Source organism: Ursus maritimus, unplaced genomic scaffold (genome assembly GCF_017311325.1).
Source record: "Ursus maritimus isolate PB19 unplaced genomic scaffold, ASM1731132v1 scaffold_27, whole genome shotgun sequence".
NCBI lineage: Eukaryota > Metazoa > Chordata > Mammalia > Carnivora > Ursidae > Ursus > Ursus maritimus.
The window spans coordinates 26,475,639-26,495,153 of NW_024425230.1; the positions used below are offsets into that span (position 1 = coordinate 26,475,639).

At 48.4% G+C, this 19,515-nt stretch overlaps 1 protein-coding gene across 1 annotated transcript in view; it reads left to right on the top strand.

Moving 5' to 3' along the window:
- Positions 1 to 15,597, top strand: part of IREB2 (iron responsive element binding protein 2) — a 42,464-nt gene extending 26,867 nt beyond the window's left edge. The window contains exons 10-22 of the mRNA XM_040642921.1: positions 974 to 1,074; positions 3,097 to 3,213; positions 4,682 to 4,841; positions 5,553 to 5,688; positions 6,736 to 6,820; positions 7,143 to 7,299; positions 7,777 to 7,901; positions 9,623 to 9,727; positions 9,823 to 9,965; positions 12,113 to 12,260; positions 12,347 to 12,469; positions 14,220 to 14,405; positions 15,185 to 15,597. Of these exons, the coding sequence (XP_040498855.1) occupies positions 974 to 1,074; positions 3,097 to 3,213; positions 4,682 to 4,841; positions 5,553 to 5,688; positions 6,736 to 6,820; positions 7,143 to 7,299; positions 7,777 to 7,901; positions 9,623 to 9,727; positions 9,823 to 9,965; positions 12,113 to 12,260; positions 12,347 to 12,469; positions 14,220 to 14,405; positions 15,185 to 15,295 (1,697 nt within the window). The 3' untranslated portion in view covers positions 15,296 to 15,597. The remainder of the gene's footprint in view (positions 1 to 973; positions 1,075 to 3,096; positions 3,214 to 4,681; positions 4,842 to 5,552; positions 5,689 to 6,735; positions 6,821 to 7,142; positions 7,300 to 7,776; positions 7,902 to 9,622; positions 9,728 to 9,822; positions 9,966 to 12,112; positions 12,261 to 12,346; positions 12,470 to 14,219; positions 14,406 to 15,184) is intronic.
- The last annotated feature ends 3,918 nt before the right edge of the window (positions 15,598 to 19,515 follow it).

The window sequence follows — 19,515 nt, forward strand, 5'->3', positions numbered from 1 at the left end:
AATGGTAGGGGTGCCTCCTCCCTTCCATGTTGATATGACTTGTATATTAGTGATCTGTTGCTGTAACAAGTTTCCCTAAAACTTTATGGCTTAAGACAGTAATAATCACTTACGGCTGCGTGGTGTCCACGGGCGGTAATGTAGGCGGCACGGCTGGCACAGCGTGTGTCTGCTCCGTGATGTCTGCAGCCTCAACCGCGAGACTTGGGAGCCCAGGGTGCTGAAGGTTGGTCAGTGGGTGCTTAGCTGGGACTGTCCACCACATCTCCTACTTGTCCTTTCTCACGTGGTGGCTTCTCAAAGGTGGGTGACCTACAAGAGCGAGTGTCAGCCAGCCAAGGGTCTGTCCCAAAGCTCATGTCCACGGGGCCGATTCTGCCCCTTGACAGAGAGATGTCGTTGTCACATTGTAAGAAGAACATACAACTCAGGGAGTATACTGTCAGTCGCTGGAGGATATGATCTGCCACCACTGCGGACTTCCCATGAGGCTTGCAGAGGACTGCCCATTGTTAACATCTTGATTCCTTTACCTTCTGGAAGATCTTGTTAGACTTTTGTGTTTCTGCTCATGAGACTTTCCTTAAGCCTCATTTAAGTTTTTGTTTTGATTTTTATATTCACACTGGAAAGTAATGAGTGTCCTTCGTGGTGGATGATAATTTATTATATTCAATGTTAATGATTTATTTTCTGCAAACAGTATAGGTTTTGTGAGTTTTATAGAACTAGCCCAGTATTTCTCGTCTCTGAGTAACTTTTAAAGGGGGAGCTAGTATGTATTTTATCAAGTTTTCATGAAGGGTAGAGTTTTTACTACTCTCGAGGGTAATATCAGTTAGCAATTTGTAAAGAAGTGAATTCTGAGTACTTAGTAATGTGCAGTGTCTGTTTCTTTCTCATTGGAATTCACCCTCACCCCCAAAGAGTTCAAAATTTCTAACTGTATTTTTGTCCTTGTTGCTCTTTCTAGGTTTTGACAAAGCTAAACTCAAGTCAATGGAAACATACCTTAAAGCTGTGAAATTGTTTCGACATGACCAGGATAATTCAGGAGAACCCGCATACTCCCAGGTGTGTGTGGGGGGTGGAGGGGCCCTCGTTGCCGCTCCCGGCCTGCAGCCCTGCAGCCTCTCTGCCTCCGTTTGCTTACCTCCAAAATAGGAAGCTGTTCTGAAGGGGTTAAATATGTTAGATTAAATGCGTCAGAGTGGTTTCAGGCACCCAGAAAGTGCTCAGTAAACGTCACCTGTTACCATTTAATCAGTTGATGTTATTTGTTACTTGTAAATTTTATTCATTAAGTTTATATGTAGATTTCTGTTAGTGAATTTTACATTTTATTAAGTCTAAATTTTTAATATTTAAAACACAAAATTGACTCTTAACCTCTCACTCTGATGCTTTTCTACTCTGAGAAGAGCACCGTGCTGCGCCCCGAACCTGTCGCTTCTGGTGATGCTTGCATCCGGTTAGCGTCTGCATTCTGTAGAGATGTGTTGTGAAAGGAGTGTAAGGTTTTGTCGGCTTAAATGTTAAACGTATTCTGTTATCCAGGCCACTATTTATCTGTTGGAGATTTGTATTGAAGTAAGTAAAGTTCACTGTCAGGAAGTTTGGGTTTTCGTGACATTCCTTTCCTGGGAGTGTGTTAAGCATCTCAAACCATGTGGTGTCGTCAAAGGTCTGGTTAACTGTTCAGCTGTTTTCTTGGGCAAGAGCATTTGCTGATCCTGCTTTAGTTCTCCTGATAGCACATATGCCTGCCTGGAATCTGTGAATTTCTGTACTCGTTTGCCTGTCCCCTGCCAAGAAGGCAGGTGGGCTCCCCAGGAGAGGAGCTGTGTCGGGTGTCTGTGGCTGTGCAGCTGCGGTGCCCGACATGCCGAGGCCACACGGGTGTCGTGCCGGCCAGTGGAGCGCCTGGACGACCTGGATCTGTCAGCTCTGGGCAGATCTTTAACTCAGCTCATCGTTTTCTGGCTCTTTCAGCTCTGTTTATTTTAGTGCTTTGTCCACTTTTTAAAGACAAAGGGAAAGAAGAAGAAAAATGAAAACTCTCACATTATATAATAAAAAGGAATAAATTTGTTTATTAAAGAAATAAAACTAAAGCCCACCAGGACGTTGGTTTCAAGACAAACTCGTTAAGGTGTGAAGATAGGGATCCTCTGGATCCGTAAAGCGAAACTGCTGTGTGGCGGGCATTGCCGTTGGGATCAGCTAGAGTAGGCAGGGCTGAGAGAAGCTTCGTCTGAACCGATTGCACCCAAATAAAACCGACAGAAGAAAATGGTAAACATGCTGGAAGAAATGCACAGAAGCCTAGTTGGGAGTTTGGGTTTTAAGAAGATACAGGTTTTTGGGGCGCCTGGGTGGCACAGTGGTTAAGCGTCTGCCTTCGGCCCAGGGCGTGATCCTGGCGTTCTGGGATCGAGCCCCACATCAGGCTCCTCCGCTGGGAGCCTGCTTTTTCCTCTCCCACTCCCCCTGCTTGTGTTCCCTCTCTCGCTGGCTGTCTCTATCTCTGTCAAATAAATAAATAAAATCTTTAAAAAAAAAAAAAAAAAGAAGATACAGGTTTTTTTAACCAAGGAATAAAAGCTGGCCTTGCTGGAGCCTGGCCGGCTAGACACATTGGAACAAGAAGGGGAAAGTCCCTCTGCCGTGTCCCTCCAGCACCCTGTGCTGACCAGACTTGGCACCACGCCCGCCGAGGAAGGAGCTGTGTTCCTTGAACCCACCTCAGTTGTCACAGAGCAGGGAAGGGTGCATTTGGAGCCTGGAGGCAGGAGACCGATAGCTTTCACAGGCGTCTGCTTTATCGTCTGGCATCCACGACGACAGGAAATCGGGCAAACAAAATACTCTGTAGACTATATGGCTGGTGTGGGACGGTTTGCATACTGATCCGCTGCTTTTGCTTTTAGCAAATATTTGTATGCTGTGTTTCACAAATTAATTTGTTTCTGGGGGTGTAGATCACCATTACACAAGTGTGGATGTTTTCATTCTGCTTCAGGAAGTAGTGCTGGATTGCAGTCTGTACCTAACGAATTCTCATTCCTTGTCTTCCTCTTCCCTCCCGTTTCCTAGGTGATCCGGATTCATCTGAATTCAATCATTGCGTCTGTCAGCGGTCCAAAGAGACCTCAGGATAGAGTTGCTGTGACGGACATGAAACGTGACTTTCAAGCTTGCTTGAATGAAAAGGCAGGTTACCACACCACCACCTTTGTCAGTACTTGCGCTGAGTGGTAGAGGGCCAAGTACTTCTTGTGCTGGGTGGTGGAGGACAGTACTTCTTGTGCTGGGTGGTGGAGGACAGAGTACTTCTTGTGCTGGGTGGTGGAGGACCGAGTACTTCTTGTGCTGAGTGGTAAAGGACAGAGTACTTCTTGTGCTGGGTGGTAGAGGGACAAGTACTTCTTACACTGGGTGGTAGAGGACCGAGTACTTCTTGCGCTGGGTGGTGGAGGACCGAGTACTTCTTGCGCTGGGTGGTGGAGGACCGAGTACTTCTTGCGCTGGGTGGTGGAGGACCGAGTACTTCTTGCGCTGGGTGGTGGAGGACCGAGTACTTCTTGCGCTGGGTGGTGGAGGACCGAGTACTTCTTGGCGCTGGGTGGTGGAGGACCGAGTACTTCTTGACGCTGGGTGGTGGAGGACCGAGTACTTCTTGGCGCTGGGTGGTGGAGGACAGAGTACTTCTTGGGCTGGATGGTGGAGGATAGTACTTCTTACACTGGGTGGTGGAGGACAGAGTACTTCTTGGGCTGGATGGTGGAGGATAGTACTTCTTACACTGGGTGGTGGAGGACAGAGTACTTCTTGGGCTGGATGGTGGAGAATAGTACTTCTTGCGCTGGGTGGTGGAGGACCAGCCCAGTTCGTAGACTCGGGCTGCTGCCGTGTTCTCGCGTGTGAGGCGCAGGCCAGAGTCCCTGTCAGTCCCCTCCCGTGTGAAGCACGTCCGTCATCTGGCGCTGTCCCCAGCCCGCTGTGAGGTCAGACATCCGTTGTGTCTGTCGTCGTAGTTGCCTGATCTCAGGCACTCAGTTGCTGCAGGTGGTTGTGGCCCTTGGGTCGTCGCAGAAAGGCCGTTGGGCAGCAGTGTTGTCGACGGCTGACCCCAGATGAGGAGAAAACCCCGCACTGTGTACTCACGCCCGTAACGTCCAGTAAATGGAACTGAATGGCAAGTGACCTCTTTGACTCTCAGGGTCTGTACTTTGTGAGAATTGCAGCTCAGACCTGAGCACTGTCTGTCTTTGGGGAGCTAGGGTCCGGCGCTCTTTCCGGAGCCTTTCTTTCTGTGACTTGGTAGTTGTTGCTGGTGCTGAACTTGGTGCAGGGGTGAAGTAGTGCAGTGAGCATGGCGCTCCAGGCTTGCAGCCGGGCCTGCTCCGTGTGCTCTGCACGCACACCCAGAGCAGGGTCACGACTGTGCCGTCTGCTGAGGACCACGGTCCGTAGGATCGGGCAGAGAACCTCAGCGTCGGGAAGATCCAGATCCCAGGGAGTGAGGAACATCAGCACCCTCGTGTGTGACTGTTCGGATTCCTGGTCCAGCTGAGTTACAAGGACGGGGCGTCGCGACCTTCACACCACACACGCGCAGTCAGAACTTTGTTTCTCTAGATTACCCAGAATGTTTGTATTTCTGTGCACGTTTGTGTAGGTGGGCTTTAAAGGCTTCCAGATTGCAGCTGAGAAGCAGAAGGATAACATCTCTATTCATTATGAAGGAAGTGAGTACAAGCTGTCTCACGGGTCTGTGGTCATGGCCGCGGTCACCAGCTGCACCAACAACTGTAATCCATCCGTCATGCTCGCCGCAGGTAGGCCTTTCTTCCCTTTCCGGAGTGAGTTTGTCCGCTTCTGCCCTACTCACCTTGTTTCTGAGATGATGCCTGGATCCTGCTGTGTTTGGTATTGAGAGACTTCCTGAGATTTTAATTGGGTCTTTAGGAGCCTGAGTTTGGTTTATGTTACTAATTTTGTTTTTGTTACACAAAAGGTAAATTTTTTTATTACGGTTTACATGTCTGTTAGTTTTAGGATGTTACCTGCTTCTGTTAATTTAGAGGTGTGGCTAATTAGCGAATCTCTCCATGGTTGACCACAGCAGGTGCACGGGAGTCCGCTGAGAGTATTAGGAAGTAAAAGATGATTGACGGGGCTTGTAAACGGACATTGTATGTTGTATGGACGTAACAGCACTCGTTCCTTGTATAAAGTCATGGGTAACAAGTGTGGGATTGCTATCATGATGGCATCTAAGAGGGTAGTGATATGTGTTGTACGTGTGCACATTATTATGTGTCCCTGTTTTCCGTGTGTGTGATGCTGTGACGTGAGGCGGTATCTTCATTTACCACGGAAAGGCTGGTGTATCAGGATAATTTTGTGTTTGTTTTAAATGAAACACATCAATAGAGTAAAATGGACGGAATAAGGACCGTGAATTCATGCCTTTGGACTTGGACCCTTCCATGAATTGGGGATTGACTGCTGAGCACTGCCCTGATGCGTCACTGTTTACCGTGCAGGTCTCCTGGCTAAGAAAGCCGTGGACGCCGGTCTGCATGTAAAACCATACATAAGGACAAGCTTATCTCCAGGGAGCGGGATGGTCACGCATTACCTCAGTTCCAGTGGAGTGTTGCCCTATCTCAGTAAGCTCGGGTATGTGAGCGCCACCGCGGCTGCTGCGAACGGGGCTCCTCAGTGATTCCAGGCCGTGGGAGCCTCTCATGTGCGAAGAGAAGACAGGAAGAATAGGCCCTGTTCTCCTGTTACCTGTGCACTACCACCCGGTCCACAGGCGCTGACGGGGCAGACTGGAGGGGCGGGGCTGGGTGTTGGTCCCCAGGAGGTGGAGGTGTGGCCTCTACTGTGCGGATGTAAAGACAGACACTTGTGAGGAATGGCTCCAGGTGGTGCGTGATTCCTGTGAGGTCAGTTTTCAGAAAGAGCAAAAGGTGACAGGCTGCATCATGAACGGACTGAATTGTCTGAATTGACGTTCTGAGGTTACTGGGTTTATCAAGCATGGGTTAAGTTGTCCCTGAACTTTGTAGGAAATAACTGTCCCATTTCTCATGGACTCAGAAGAAGTAATTGTACTGGCCATATTTTGGAACTTGTTATCTTCGATAAATCATGAATTCCTTTGCAAGACTGATAAATTAAAAAAAATTTTTTTTTGCTTTTAGGAGAGTGGCTGCAAGTAATTTTGAGAGTTATACCTGTAATTTCTTAGTTATACTGTCTTGGGATTTTTGTCAGGGACTTTCTTTGGGTTTTTGGTTGGTCAAGAATTAAGAGATCTACTCGCATTGGCGTTCGCAGCTGCAGGGCCCCTTCTGAGGCCTTGGCTCCACCGTCGCCGTCAGGTGAAACCCTGGATAGAAGCCCCGTATCCGTTTTCTGAACGGTCATCTTGCAGCCCTGACAAGCTGTATTTGGGGAACTGCCCTGTGCAGCGTGCAGGTTTTGTGTCGGATTTAGGTAACCACATCTAACTCGGCGTTGCTCTGTCAGAGTTCTTGCGTTCAGTACCGACATCACGCCTGACGGTCAGACAGACAGACCAATGAGGGTTGATCCGCGTGTTGGGGCTATGTGCGCTCAGGCCGCTCCTTGCAGGGATGGCAGTGAGAGACGAGGCCGGCCCTGTCTTGACTAACATTACGACGTCCCGTTCAATCACGTGTGTTTTTCCAAATGCAGATTCGAAGTAGTTGGCTACGGATGTTCAACGTGTGTGGGAAATACAGCACCCTTATCAGAAGCAGTTTTAAATGCAGTCAAACAGGTAAGGGGTTTTCTTAACCATATATTCTGTTAAATGGTAGAAATATATATCGATGTATTTGTATTTCTGTAGTCCTTCCACCTCTTGGGAAGACAGGAATCTTAAAATGATTGAAAGAATCATTTTTAGATCCTTGAAATAATCCCTTAATAATGTTGTGAATTGGTTTATTCAGAGGATTGGACAGTTCTGTATCTGATAATTGCTAGTATGCTTTTTGGTTATCTTGCCATCAGACATATAATATTTGAGATTGCTTATATATGATTATCCGAATTTGTACCATCTCTTGATTATATGTTTGTGTGTATTTTTTTTTCAGGGTGATTTGGTTACTTGTGGAGTTTTATCTGGAAACAAAAATTTTGAAGGTCGTCTTTGTGATTGTGTTCGTGCCAATTACCTTGCCTCCCCACCCTTGGTGGTGGCTTACGCCATAGCGGGCACGGTGAATATAGACTTCCAGACAGAGCCTTTAGGTAGCTTTCCTTTATTATACACACATACCAGCACAAGCTTTTTGCTCCAGAAGTTGTATTTCTGAAATGCTTCTTAGACCGTCTACTCTACGAATTATTTCAGGAAATCTTATCATGCAGTTACTCATTTCTGTATTCCTATGAAGAATATAAAATGTACAAGTGCGTAGTGTTTTTAGCTGCTTATGCTTGAAGCAGTCTGGTGTTCGGTGATTTACTTGGTTTCTGGGATAGATTTTTGAAAAGATACGAATGCCTTGAGGGAATTACTTTTTTTTTTTTTTTTTTAAAGATTTATTTATTTAAGAGAGGGGAAGGGAGAAAAGACTCCCCACTGGGCATGGAGCCTGACGCAGGGCTCGATCCCAGGACCCCTGAGCCGAAATGAGGAGTTGACGCTCAACCACCTAAGCCACCCAGGTGCTCCTGGAGGGAGTTACTTTTTTATACTAACTGATGGTACAATGTTCTCTCCAGGCACTGACGCTACCGGCAAGAGCATTTACCTGCAGGACATCTGGCCCAGCCGAGAGGAGGTCCATCAGATGGAGGAAGAGCGTGTCGTACTGTCCATGTTTAAAGCGCTGAAAGAGAAAATGGAGGTAAGAGGCTCACTTGTTTCTTCAGTAGTTTAACAAATAGCAGTGTTTATTTCATGTGTCTTTCTGAATTTAATAAAAATTAAAATCACATTATTTTGAACATACAGTTTTTAATAAGCGATAATCATTTTGCATTTGGAATCTGTAATGTCTAGGAGAATAGCTTAGAGTATTAAAACGGATCTTACTTACTAGAAAGGGGTAGCAAGCAACCTGAATATGGGCAGAATTCATAGGAACGGCCCGTTTGTTGTTTCCATTCAGATGGTTCAGAGTTCAGAAGAAGGGCAAGCATGGAGTTTCCCTCTTGCCCCGGCCGCCTGCCTCGCCTCCTCAGGGGCCTCAGGCACGTCACTTGCTGACACGTCTTTTCAGAGGGGTTTTGTGCGCCCACAAACATACATATATTCACAGTGTAAAAAAATGAGAATATAAATAAAAGGGTAGCAGAGGTATTCACTGAACAAGATATTTATTGAGCGCCTACTGTGTGCCAGGCACTCTTATGTTCTGGAATATATCCATGAACAAAATGTGAAATTCTCGTGGGGAGAGGCGGATAGTGAACCGTAAACAGAATCGTGAGGTAAATCACACAGTAATTAAGAAGTGGTAGGTGCCACGGAGACTGCAGAGCAGGAAGAGAGGCGGCTGACCCCAGTCTGAGGAGTCGGTGTACGTAGAGCGGTCAAAACCACGGTGTGTCCTGAGCAGCTTTTCAGGAGTGAAGACGTTTCCGTACGTTTGGACCAAGAGCAGAACTTTCCGGGCAGGGCGGACGTGTAAAGGCGTCACGGAGGGACCCTTGATGCGGGTGCCAGGGTGACCGGCCCACAGGAAGTGAGGGAACGTGGCGGGAAACGGTGTTGGGGAGACGCGGGGATCGAGATGACAGAGGAGGCTTTAGGCCGTGATTAACGTGGAGTCTCGAAGGAAGTGACGGGAGCCTTCGCGAGGTTGTGAACAGGAGTGTTAGCCTCAGGAGGACCGCTCTGTGTCCGTGTGGAGGATGTGGTAGGGAAGGGCTGGACAGGAAGGACAGAGCAGGGGCACCCGGCCCATGCAGTCAGCGTGTGGGTTTCTTCATCTCAGCGTCGTGAGTTCAAGCCGCATGTTGAGCATGGAGTCGATTTAAAATAAAATTTAAAAAATTAAATTTAAATAAAAAGAAGGACACACACAGTCGGGCCGGTGGGTTGGAGCAGTCCCGTGTGCGAGGTGGCTGTGGTGCGGACCACTGGCCGTGGTGGCGGTGCGGAACCGTGGTGAGACTTCTCGTGGGGTGGAGGGAGGACCCTGTGGGGGACACGCGCACTGACAGCGGCAGAGGGTTTTCTCTCAGCCGTGCTCTTGCAGGTGAGCAGTGCATCCCCACGACACGGCCTCTGTTTAACTACATGGGTCGCTTTTTCTAAAAACCCTTGACCTTTTTAGTGGCTTCCTTAAAGTCTTTTGTGTTCAGTTTATGTAAAACTTAATCTCAGGGTATTCATGAAAATCTAGTGTACTGGAGTTTAATAAGGAAATCTTTATTCTGTCCAAAAATGTCGTGATGTTCTAGAATGTGCCATCTTAGCTTCCTTTCCCAATGAAGAAGGCCTTATTCTGGGGCTTTCTAACTAACATAAGTACTTTTTAATTCTGTTGAACATTTTCATAAGCCTCTTTTTTTCTCACTCCATTTTATCTTTTCTTTGTTCATCAACCAAACTGACATTTAGATGGGAAATAAGCGCTGGAATTCCCTAGAAGCACCGGATTCAGTACTGTTTCCGTGGGACTTAAAGTCCACGTATATCAGATGTCCTTCATTTTTTGATAAGCTTGTAAGTACGGTTTTACTCTTTGATCTTTTCAAGGTGGTTATGAACTAAAAAAACCTCACGAAGGGTAAACGCTTTTCACTCTTTCTACTTTTTAGACCAAAGAGCCGGTTGCCCTGCAGCCCATTGAAAATGCGCACGTCCTCCTGTATCTGGGCGACTCGGTCACCACAGACCACATATCGCCCGCTGGGAGCATCGCCAGGAGCAGTGCCGCTGCCAAGTACTTGACAAACAGAGGGTAGGTGCGCGGCCCCGAGACGCGTGAGTGTCCCCTTCCTCCTGGATTCAGAGGCTCCTCCTGGTCATGTTCCCTGCCCAGTACATGCGTTTGACCCTGGAGCAGCGCGACCCACTTACACTCACATTTGTTTTGACGAACACCGCCCAGGACTGTGAGTGTCTTTCTTCATCTTGGGATGTTCTCAGCACTTTCTGTTCTCTGGCTGACTTGGAGGAGTAGAGGACGTAACACGTATGACACAGAATAGGTGTTAGTTGACTTTATGTTTTGGGTAAGGGTTCTGGTCGCAGAAGGCGAGTCAGAAGTTCTACCCAGATTTTCGACAGGGTGCGCCCGCACCTGGTATCGTTCGGGGTTGGGCTGCGCAGGCTGCCGTCGTCACAGGGGAGGTCTGATCACTGCTGGATCTGACTTCTGCAGTAACGGGGTACCCGTTGTACCTGCTTTTGCCTGTAACTTTAGAAATGGAATTTGCTGTTTTAAATCGAGCCCTTGGTAGTCTAAACAACTGGAAACAAGATTTTTCTTTTTCTTTTTTTTTTAAATGCTACTTTATTGAAAAGTCAGCTTTCTTTGACCTACAAAGTCAAGTCTGATGGCTCCTCCTATCGTTGGAGTGCAGAATTTAAACGTGTGTCTCGCAGGCTATAACGCACGCGTGCGCGAGGCTCAGCTTGGTCTGCGTCAATCAAAAGACAATGAATTTCTGCCCATTGAGCCTAAAGTTTTACAAGAATAATGGAAGAGGATGTAAACATCATTGACGTGGAAGCTAGACCTCTAAACTCAGAAAGACTTTGTGTTATTTCTGCATGATTAATAACGTGGAGTTGCTCTGTTATCAGGACTGCAGACACGGAGTTAGGGCAGCATTTTCTGCACCTCGGCCTGTGCGGCCGTAGATGCCAGGGCTGTTCGCATGACAACTTGGCGTCGAGAGGGCTTCAGTGCCCTGTGGCTTGGTCGCACGTGTCACGCCGCCGCCTGGCTCTGCTTACAGTCCCATCGGTGCTGTTGTGGAATTTGTGTTTGAATTTTTTTTCTGGTTAACTATAGTTTGGTATGAATGTAAAACATCTTTTGGTGGAAGCTGCTAGTAGCTAGAACTTGACGAGAGTGAATCTGTCACACATGTGGCTTTTATCTGTAGTGGTGAGAAATAAAACTTTTTTGGTCATTATTTCTCTCTTGGTCATAACTGTGACCTAGCATCCACCAACAAAAGTCTCCGCTTTTCTCAAATATGTAACCGCTGCACGGGTTCTAACCTATAAATACGGATGTCTTAGTTCTCATCAGTCAGGATTTTTGGGGGCCCTATAAACCCCTCATCACGTGTGTGCTGAAGTAAGAAGCTTAAACGTACAAGTTTAGAAAACTCACTGCCTTTACGTAAAAGACCAGATTAGAAACTGATCAGCATTGGTTGCTGATTGTTGCTTATGCTCCGTTGTTTCTTGTCCCTAAAAGGTCACACGTGTTGTGACCAGGCCAGCAGCAGTGAGCACCGTCCCCCACCCAGGTTACGGTGTCTGCCGCCGTTCCTGGCGTCGGGACTCCCACTAGCGAAGTCGCCTTGCGCTGCGGTCTCATGCTCGCACGTACTGAAAGAAATCTGAGGAGGACCCTAGCGTGTAGGTTTTTGGTAAAAGCCAAATGGCACCATGTGAATTTCTGGAAAGGGGTGGATACTCTTCCCTTTATGCCGTTTCGACTTGGGAAAGATTTCCTAGGGGTGCTCTGTCTTCAGACAGTGGGAAAACCTGTACAGGCATCCAGTGCTTCTTGGAGAAATGATTGATTCCAGATTTGGAATCTGGAATTGAAATAGCGACTGGCTATCTGATAGAAAGAAATTATGATTTTTTTTTATATCAAGATAGTGTTTTTTGAGTTCATGTGTTTTAGAGAAACATAGATATATACAGTTAGAATACGTTACCTGAGTTTGCCTCATAATCGTCTACTAAGGGATGATTCTAGAAGAAATGGGCAGCTGGGCATTCGCTGTTCTGTTTTCTCCACGACTGTATGTGCTTGAAATCTTCCAGCATAAAAAGAGGGTTTCTGAGTATGTTTTATGATTCAGTAACGTGTGATGGTTTTCCGTCTGAAATGAAACCGGCTTCACGACTTCCTCGCAGCCTTACTCCTCGCGAGTTCAACTCCTATGGGGCCCGCAGGGGCAACGACGCCGTGATGACGAGAGGCACGTTCGCGAATATCAAGCTGTTTAATAAGTTCCTTGGGAAACCAGCTCCCAAAACAATTCATTTCCCGTCAGGACAGACGGTAAGGTTGCGCACAGAGCATTTGGGCAGCTGCCGCCTGGACCCGAGCTCGTCCTGAGGGTACTCATGTTTGTCTTCACTCCACAGCTGGATGTGTTTGAGGCTGCGGAGCTGTACCAGAAGGAGGGCGTCCCGCTGATCATCTTAGCAGGGAAAAAATATGGCTCCGGAAATTCCAGAGACTGGGCTGCCAAAGGACCGTATCTGCTGGTACTGATGCTTCAGTGTTATCTTCTTAAAATGGAGTTTTAAATGTTTCCTTTTGTCAGTAACATCCTGTCAGAGTTTACTTTGCTCATTTGGATTTTTTATGCTTATCTGGAACTCCTATTGGTGGGTTTTTTTAAGGGATCGTATATATTGTACTCATCTTGTTGCGTTTTAATAGTCTGGGTTAGATTAAATCTTCATCGGTCTTACTTGAAGGAATCCGTCCGGTGGAGGGAAAGGAGGCCCTTGTCTTAAACTGACGCTCTGGAATGCTGATTCTTTGTGCCCACTGAGAGTTCTACTTGTCCCCCGACTTTAACTTTTTCTTTTGGGGGTTCACAGACTTCAGAGGTGGGTCAGGGGGTAGGAGGTGATGGTGCCTGGCCACCTGCCGGGAAGGCACATCTCACACCCGTGTCCTTGCTGAAGTGTGGACAGGGGGCGGGGCTGCTAGAGAGGGTCGTCAGGACAGGTGCTGTCCTGCTCTCTGCCAGGCGCTCGCTCACAAATGCTCGGAGCAGCCGGCCAGGAGAGCCCTCCTAGCTGTCCTGATCCTGCACGCTCCATTCTCCTCGAGTCTTCTCCGCCTTAGAACGGAAGTACTCAGAGGAGCTGTGGGAATAAGCCTGAGATATTAATTATCCCTGTTGTGAATATTAATTACACGTACAGGTTCCCTTTTTTCTGACATTTTTGTCTTTGTTTTCTATGTTGGAGGCTTTGCTCATCCTTGATCCTAAGCTGTCTGTTCGGTTAGACACTGAAACACTGCTCCCAGGCTGGGGGTGTCGGCTGGGTCTTGTCTGTTGATGGGCCGTATGTAGATGAGCGGATGGTAACCCGCCTGTTTGACTGCAAGAGCCCATGTGTCTGTGTCTGCAGGGACTTCCAGGGGTGCAGACCTGCACTTAATGCTCATTTCCCCTGTGCCTGGCACCCCCTCGGCCCAGGGCATCCATTCTTGTCAGGCAGTGGCACTCACAGGGCTCAGAATTGATTTCTGGGTGGTAAGAACATGTCAGTCTTTTTATGTATGGAGTACAGATGTGCACACGGTACTTAAACAGATGCGCGGTCTATGTGTGTGGCATTAAAATTGTAGGGCGGGCAGCAGGGGGAAAGATGTGGCTGGGGGAGAATGTCGGGGAAAGGCTCTGAAGGAGGACACTAAGGAAAGTTGAGAAACATGGGTCTGGAGCCTCTCTGGCTTGTTTTCTTCAGAGAACAGGGTTTTGTTGTTGCAAATGGACGCAACCCTTACTGGTGTCACTCTCTACGTTCACTTGATGGTTTTTGTCATGCGATGTCTGCTCAGGGTCACTTAGCTTCTAAGTATTTGTAGAATCCACGTCTCCTGTTTACTCTGTCGCTGTGGGCCGTACTTCTTTGTTTCTGTGTTCGCGTGGCAGGCCACGAGACAGTGCTGCTGAGCGCGTACGTGGGTCTGCCAGGGTCACAGACCCTCCTGAACCTCGTTGGAGCTAGGCCCCCCCCCCCCAGGGCTTTGACCCGCCTGAGGAGATGGACTCAGCCCTGCAGGGCACAGGGGCGGGTAGAAAGCAGTAGGGAGCTGCCTGAAAGCACAGAACCACCCGCTGTAGGTATTTGATCCAGCACAGACGTTCAGTGTGTGGTCTTGGCTTAAGAAGTTTCATAGAAGGGGCTACGAGAACCATGTTTTCCTGAAAATGGTCCAATAAAGCAACTTTGAAGACGTGATTGGAAGAAATAAAATGCACATTTGTTACAGGGTGTGAAGGCTGTTTTGGCTGAAAGTTATGAAAAAATTCACAAAGATCATTTGATCGGAATTGGCATAGCTCCACTTCAGTTCCTTCCGGGAGAAAATGCAGATTCCTTGGGCCTCTCCGGCAGAGAAACGTTTTCTTTAACATTTCCTGAAGAGCTGTCTCCTGGAGTTACATTAACTATAAAGGTATCTCCGATTCTCAAATACGTGACTGCATGCTGTGTAGTCAGCTGGGTGTCAACTGAAGAGAAATGATGACCGCCCGTTGCACACTAGCGTTGAGTGAACATACCGTGGGGTTTCAGATGGCCGTGTGTCCTAGGGAGCCGTATCAATGCCGCTGAGACTGAGGAAAAGCGGAGAGCGCTAGATACTCAGTCCAGAGAACAAGACGACAGGCGGGCTTCCCCGTGAGCCTGCGTCCGCGGCCTTTCCTGGCCTCCCGCTGCTTCTGTGCTGATGGGATTAGAATCCAGGCAGGCCCACGGCCGCAGGAGAGGCCAGAGGGGAGTGTGCGCTGAGAGGAGCGCAGGGAAGGATAGCAGATGCTACACAGGCTGAGTAGTCAATACCAAGTGGATGTGGGGAGTGGGTGTAACTTCCCTAACTAGTCAGAGTCTGCATCACCTAATTACTGTTGTAGGTGATACGGGACTCGTCATTTAGAAATGGGGATGGAGGGGTGTCAGACTCTGGATCTCAGCTCAGGTCGTGATCTCAGGGTGGTGAGTTCGAGCCCTCCGTTGGGCTCCGCCCTGGCTGTGGAGCCTGCTTAGAAGTAGGGCTGAAAGTACCGTTTCCCTCCTTCGCTGCGAAGCCCGTGGTTAGACGTGGTCTGTTTCGGGTGGGAGAAGGGTCTCAAAGGGTCTGGCAGGTGTTGTCATGGGTATGAAGACAGGTGGTCTGAACCCCGGGGGCACTTGAAGATTTTATCACTCACATGAGATGTTTCTGTTTGTTTAAAGACAAGCACTGGGAAAGTATTCACCGTGATTGCTTCGTTTGAAAACGATGTGGAAGTAACGTTGTACAAACATGGAGGATTATTAAACTTTGTGGCACGAAAATTCTCATAGTATCTGCTCCACACGGATACCCTTTCAGAACTGGTAACTGCGAGTAAAGCCTTTTGTGCTGGACCCAGGGATCCTCGCCCTGGAGCTGCAGGCGGTCCCGTGCGCTCACCGATCTCACCATGGGTGTAAATGATTATGAATCAACATAGTGACTGAAATGAAATCTTTTTGATTTTAAATAATATACGAATGGTGCTATTAACATTGCTCAAATCAACGTGTGAGGTGTGCTGTGGGAAGGCCTATAAGTACGGGGGTATTTTATCAGACCATTTTGTAAATAAAGGCAGAATTTGAACCTGTGTTGAAGATTCTTACATGAGTACCTTCCTGAAGTTGATTGTTTAGTTTCGCACAAAACTGTGTACTGCTGTTTGCTGGTTTACGACTAGCAGGTGCGCGTGTGAGAAGCCAGATTCGACTGCTGTGGAAGCTGGGATCTGGTTTACAAGTGGACTCCCAGGCCTGGGCCGGACATGGTTGGCGTTCATAGTTTGTAATATAAGCCAGGGTCACCCTAGCGTCCGTCTGACCGCGGGGGCTCAACACTGCCCCAGACGCAGTCCTCGTGTCCCATCTGGCCCAGGCACGTCCACACGCGGACGTGGGGCTTGGGTCATGCCGTGTCTGAAGAGTGAACGTACACCTGTCATCGTGTGCAGTAATTTGCTCCTGTGCCCGCTGGCCAGCCTCAGATGGGAGTCTAGCGACCAGATTCGATCATTTTGCTCACTTTATGTGATACTGTTACTTCCTATAACCTATCATTTTAGGTATTGTTAACCAAAATTCCACACTCTTTTATAGTTGCTGAAGAGAACTTAATCATTAAATGCTAAAATGATTTTCTCTAGACTTTTAAATTATCCACCCTAAATTATATGGTTGCTGCTCAACTCTAGGCATTTCTAAATGTTAGTTATTTCTTAATGATTTAAAATCGGTTTTCTGTCATTTTGAATCCTTATTTTACCTGGGATGCATGATTCTATTGATTACGTTTTTGTTTTAACCAAAGCTGACTATCAGGATAAAACACTTACATCGTTGCTGTCTGGAGATCCGACTTTCTCCCCACACGTGTCCGTTCACCACAGCAAGTGTTCTGTCAACTAGACGTTTGGTGACTTTTAAGGAAAAGGTTGGATAATTAATTCCAGAAAGTCCTATGCCATTTTTTAATTTAAGAAATTAAACTTAGCAGCCAGAAGGTTAATTGTAGAGGTTTTCTTTCACGTGGAGGTCCCCCTCTGACCCAGTTGGTTTGCTGCGGCTCGTTGGGCCCTCGGTGCACAGAAGGACTGCGTTCCGCTCACTTCTAGCCGGAACTACCAGAGCGCGGGGTGCAGACCGCCGAGAGCTTTGCACAGAAGCACTCGCACAATCTCCCGTCCTCTGAAAGCAGTCTGCGAATCTGTGTTCAGACAATCGCATGGACTGGAGTCTGAGAAAGTGATTTCCCTTCTTTATTTACAGTTTTCGTAACTATCTTCCATGGTACTTTCATGCTGTGTTCCTGATCTGTTGTTACACCTGTGTGTCCGTCCGTGCGTGTGTTTAATTTATGTGAAAACATGAATTAGGGGGACTTTACGAGCCAGATGTTGTTACATACCTGTTATGTGCTTGGGGGAGGTGGCTGCCTCAGACCGTTTGCGTGGGGACACGTGTCGTCCATGCCGCACCGAACGGCGTGGGCGTCAGCACAAACACCCGGGCCAGGCGGCCGGGCCGGTGCCGACGGGCGCTCTGAGCCGAGCCTGTGCATTCCCTCTACCTAGGCCAGCACCAGGACAAGCAGACCTCAGACTCCAGGAGCAGAGTCGAGACTCCGGGCCTCTCGCTCCCGCCCAGTGGAGCACAGAGCGCGGCCGGTGCCGGAGAGGAGAGTCTCTGCGCCGCTGTGCGCGCCGTGCGCTCCTGCCTCTGGCCCAGTGCTCTGTGTGCGCAGCGGTGACAGCTCTTGCTTTCATCGTTTTACCGCCTTTGTTGACTCTCTCTGGGTGGGTCATCTGGTGTTTAAAAAGATGCACAGTATTGTGAAGAGGAAGGATAGGGGGCACGTGAGAGAAGCAGACGAGTGGTGTGATTCAGAGTACAACTTAGACGTAGTATCGACAGCAGCATTTTTTTCATCTTACCAAAATGATGCCGCCTGCCATTGCCATGTTTCCTGCCTCCCGCTCTTTCTCCTGTATGATGAGACCAGAGGGGCGTCCGTCCAGCCATGGAGTTGCGTTCTTACAGCTGAAGCGTCCGAGGTGACGCTGGTCGTCAGTTCCCGCACGAGACAACATCACAGTCACCGTGGCTGGACTGCTCAGTGCGTGGCGGGGCATCGGCCTTATCGGTTCCATGGGAAGAGTGCGTGCCGCTGGGACCACAGCCAGCGCTGTTGTCGGCACACGGTGACCGCGGCGAGTGCGTTCACCTCCTCGCGGTGGGTGACAGGAGGAGACGCGTTTGGACTGACGTTTTCCTGTGGTTAAGAGACACTTGTCTTTGCCTTTAGGGTTAGGAGGGGTGCTCAGATCCTGGATGTTGACTTGGAGGCGTGAGGGGGAGCAGACGGACTTCGGCGTTTTCCCCTGAAGTGTGGTAGTGCCGATGTTTCTATCAATTTTGCATATAATATATGACTATGAAACCATGTATCTCAAGTAACTATAAATCATTGCCTATTATTTAAAGCCAACAAAACAGTGTAACAGTTTTAAGTTCAATAATGTTAAGTATTGTATAAAAATATATTGGAGGAAAGTTCAGTTGATGACAATTGTGTATATGTTATTGATGCTGTAAATTATTTTTAATAAAGAAAATTGTATTATCACATATTTCTTGCTATAAAACATTTTGTGGTGATTGAAAATAAAACACCGTAACTTACAAACATCCAGAAATCCCTCTTGGAGGATGTTTACGTGAATGTTGAGAGGTTAGTCGCCCCCGACACGACTCCAGGAAGAGCTGTGGTCCTGCCCGTCCCTGTTGCTAGTCTCGGGCCCGTGGGAACAGAAACCACGGTGATCTGGTCCCCATCCCAGGGTGGGTGGCCTCGTGGGAACCGTGAGGGACGTCCAGCTCCATGCAAGGGTTGGCTCAGCAGGTCCTCGGGTCCATGGAATCACATCTTACAGTTGAGAAGACTGTTCACTCAGCCAGAGTGGGACCTCTGGTACAGATAACAGCCAGCTGGGCAACCTTTTCCCGAACATTCATGAGACGGAGACAGTCTGCTGTGCCGGCAACCCCGTCCCCCTTGGTTAAATAGACATTTTATCTCACCGAAAATGTAACTCCTACAATCACTCCTGGTCCTGGGTCCCCCTAATTTGTGTGTCCTGGAGCAGTCTGGTGCACATACTCATTACATACAGATTTAAGGAAGGAGCTGGTCCGTCCACAGTTGGGCTGCCCATAACCTCCGTTCCACGGTCTCGCTGTGCAGGGAATTTATGTTAAAGTCAACATCTAGGACTGAATTGGTGGTCTCGTGCTCTTAGCTGTGTATGACAGAGGAAATGGCTTTTTCTTGAGGCGGGATGGAGGTGCTGTGTTTTCACGAGCCTCTTCATGCTGGGATCAGCTGCCTCCTCCCTCCGCCAGCTGCTCATTAGTCTGCCAGGGCCGTGGGCCTCCATCCTGGAGCGGTGTCGTGTAATCTCAAACTATCTGCCCTTTCTACCACTCTTCATAGCAACCTCATTAGTCTGCCAGGGCCAGATTTCTGTATGAGGATATTATTGAAGACAAAGAGCTGTGCATTTAAAATGAAAGGTGGGGGCGCCTGGCTGACTCAGGCGGTGAAGCATGAACTCTGGATCTTGGGGTCCTGAGTTCCAGCTCCACATTGGGAGTAGAGATTACTTGAAAATAAATAGTGCAAGGGCAGGCTACAAAGCACAGCCTATCTAAAGAAGGCACAGGGTGGAGAGGGGCCCTGCCTCCTCATCTCTCAGTTTCCAGGTATGGTCTACATCCGCATGGCCTCATCCCAGGAAGAGCGGGAGGTAGAGAAACAGACCCCTGGAGGGAAGTCAGGAGCTGTCTGGGGAACAGCAAGCTGAGGGCCTTAAGAGGCCAGTAGGAGTCAGATTTGGGTTGTGGGGAATCGGAATCAAAGTTGGTCCGACACCCTGAAGGGATTTCCAGAGGAGAAAGCCCCCGGCGGGTGAAAATAAAGGCCTGCTCCTTGGAGATGAGAGCGGAGCAAAGTA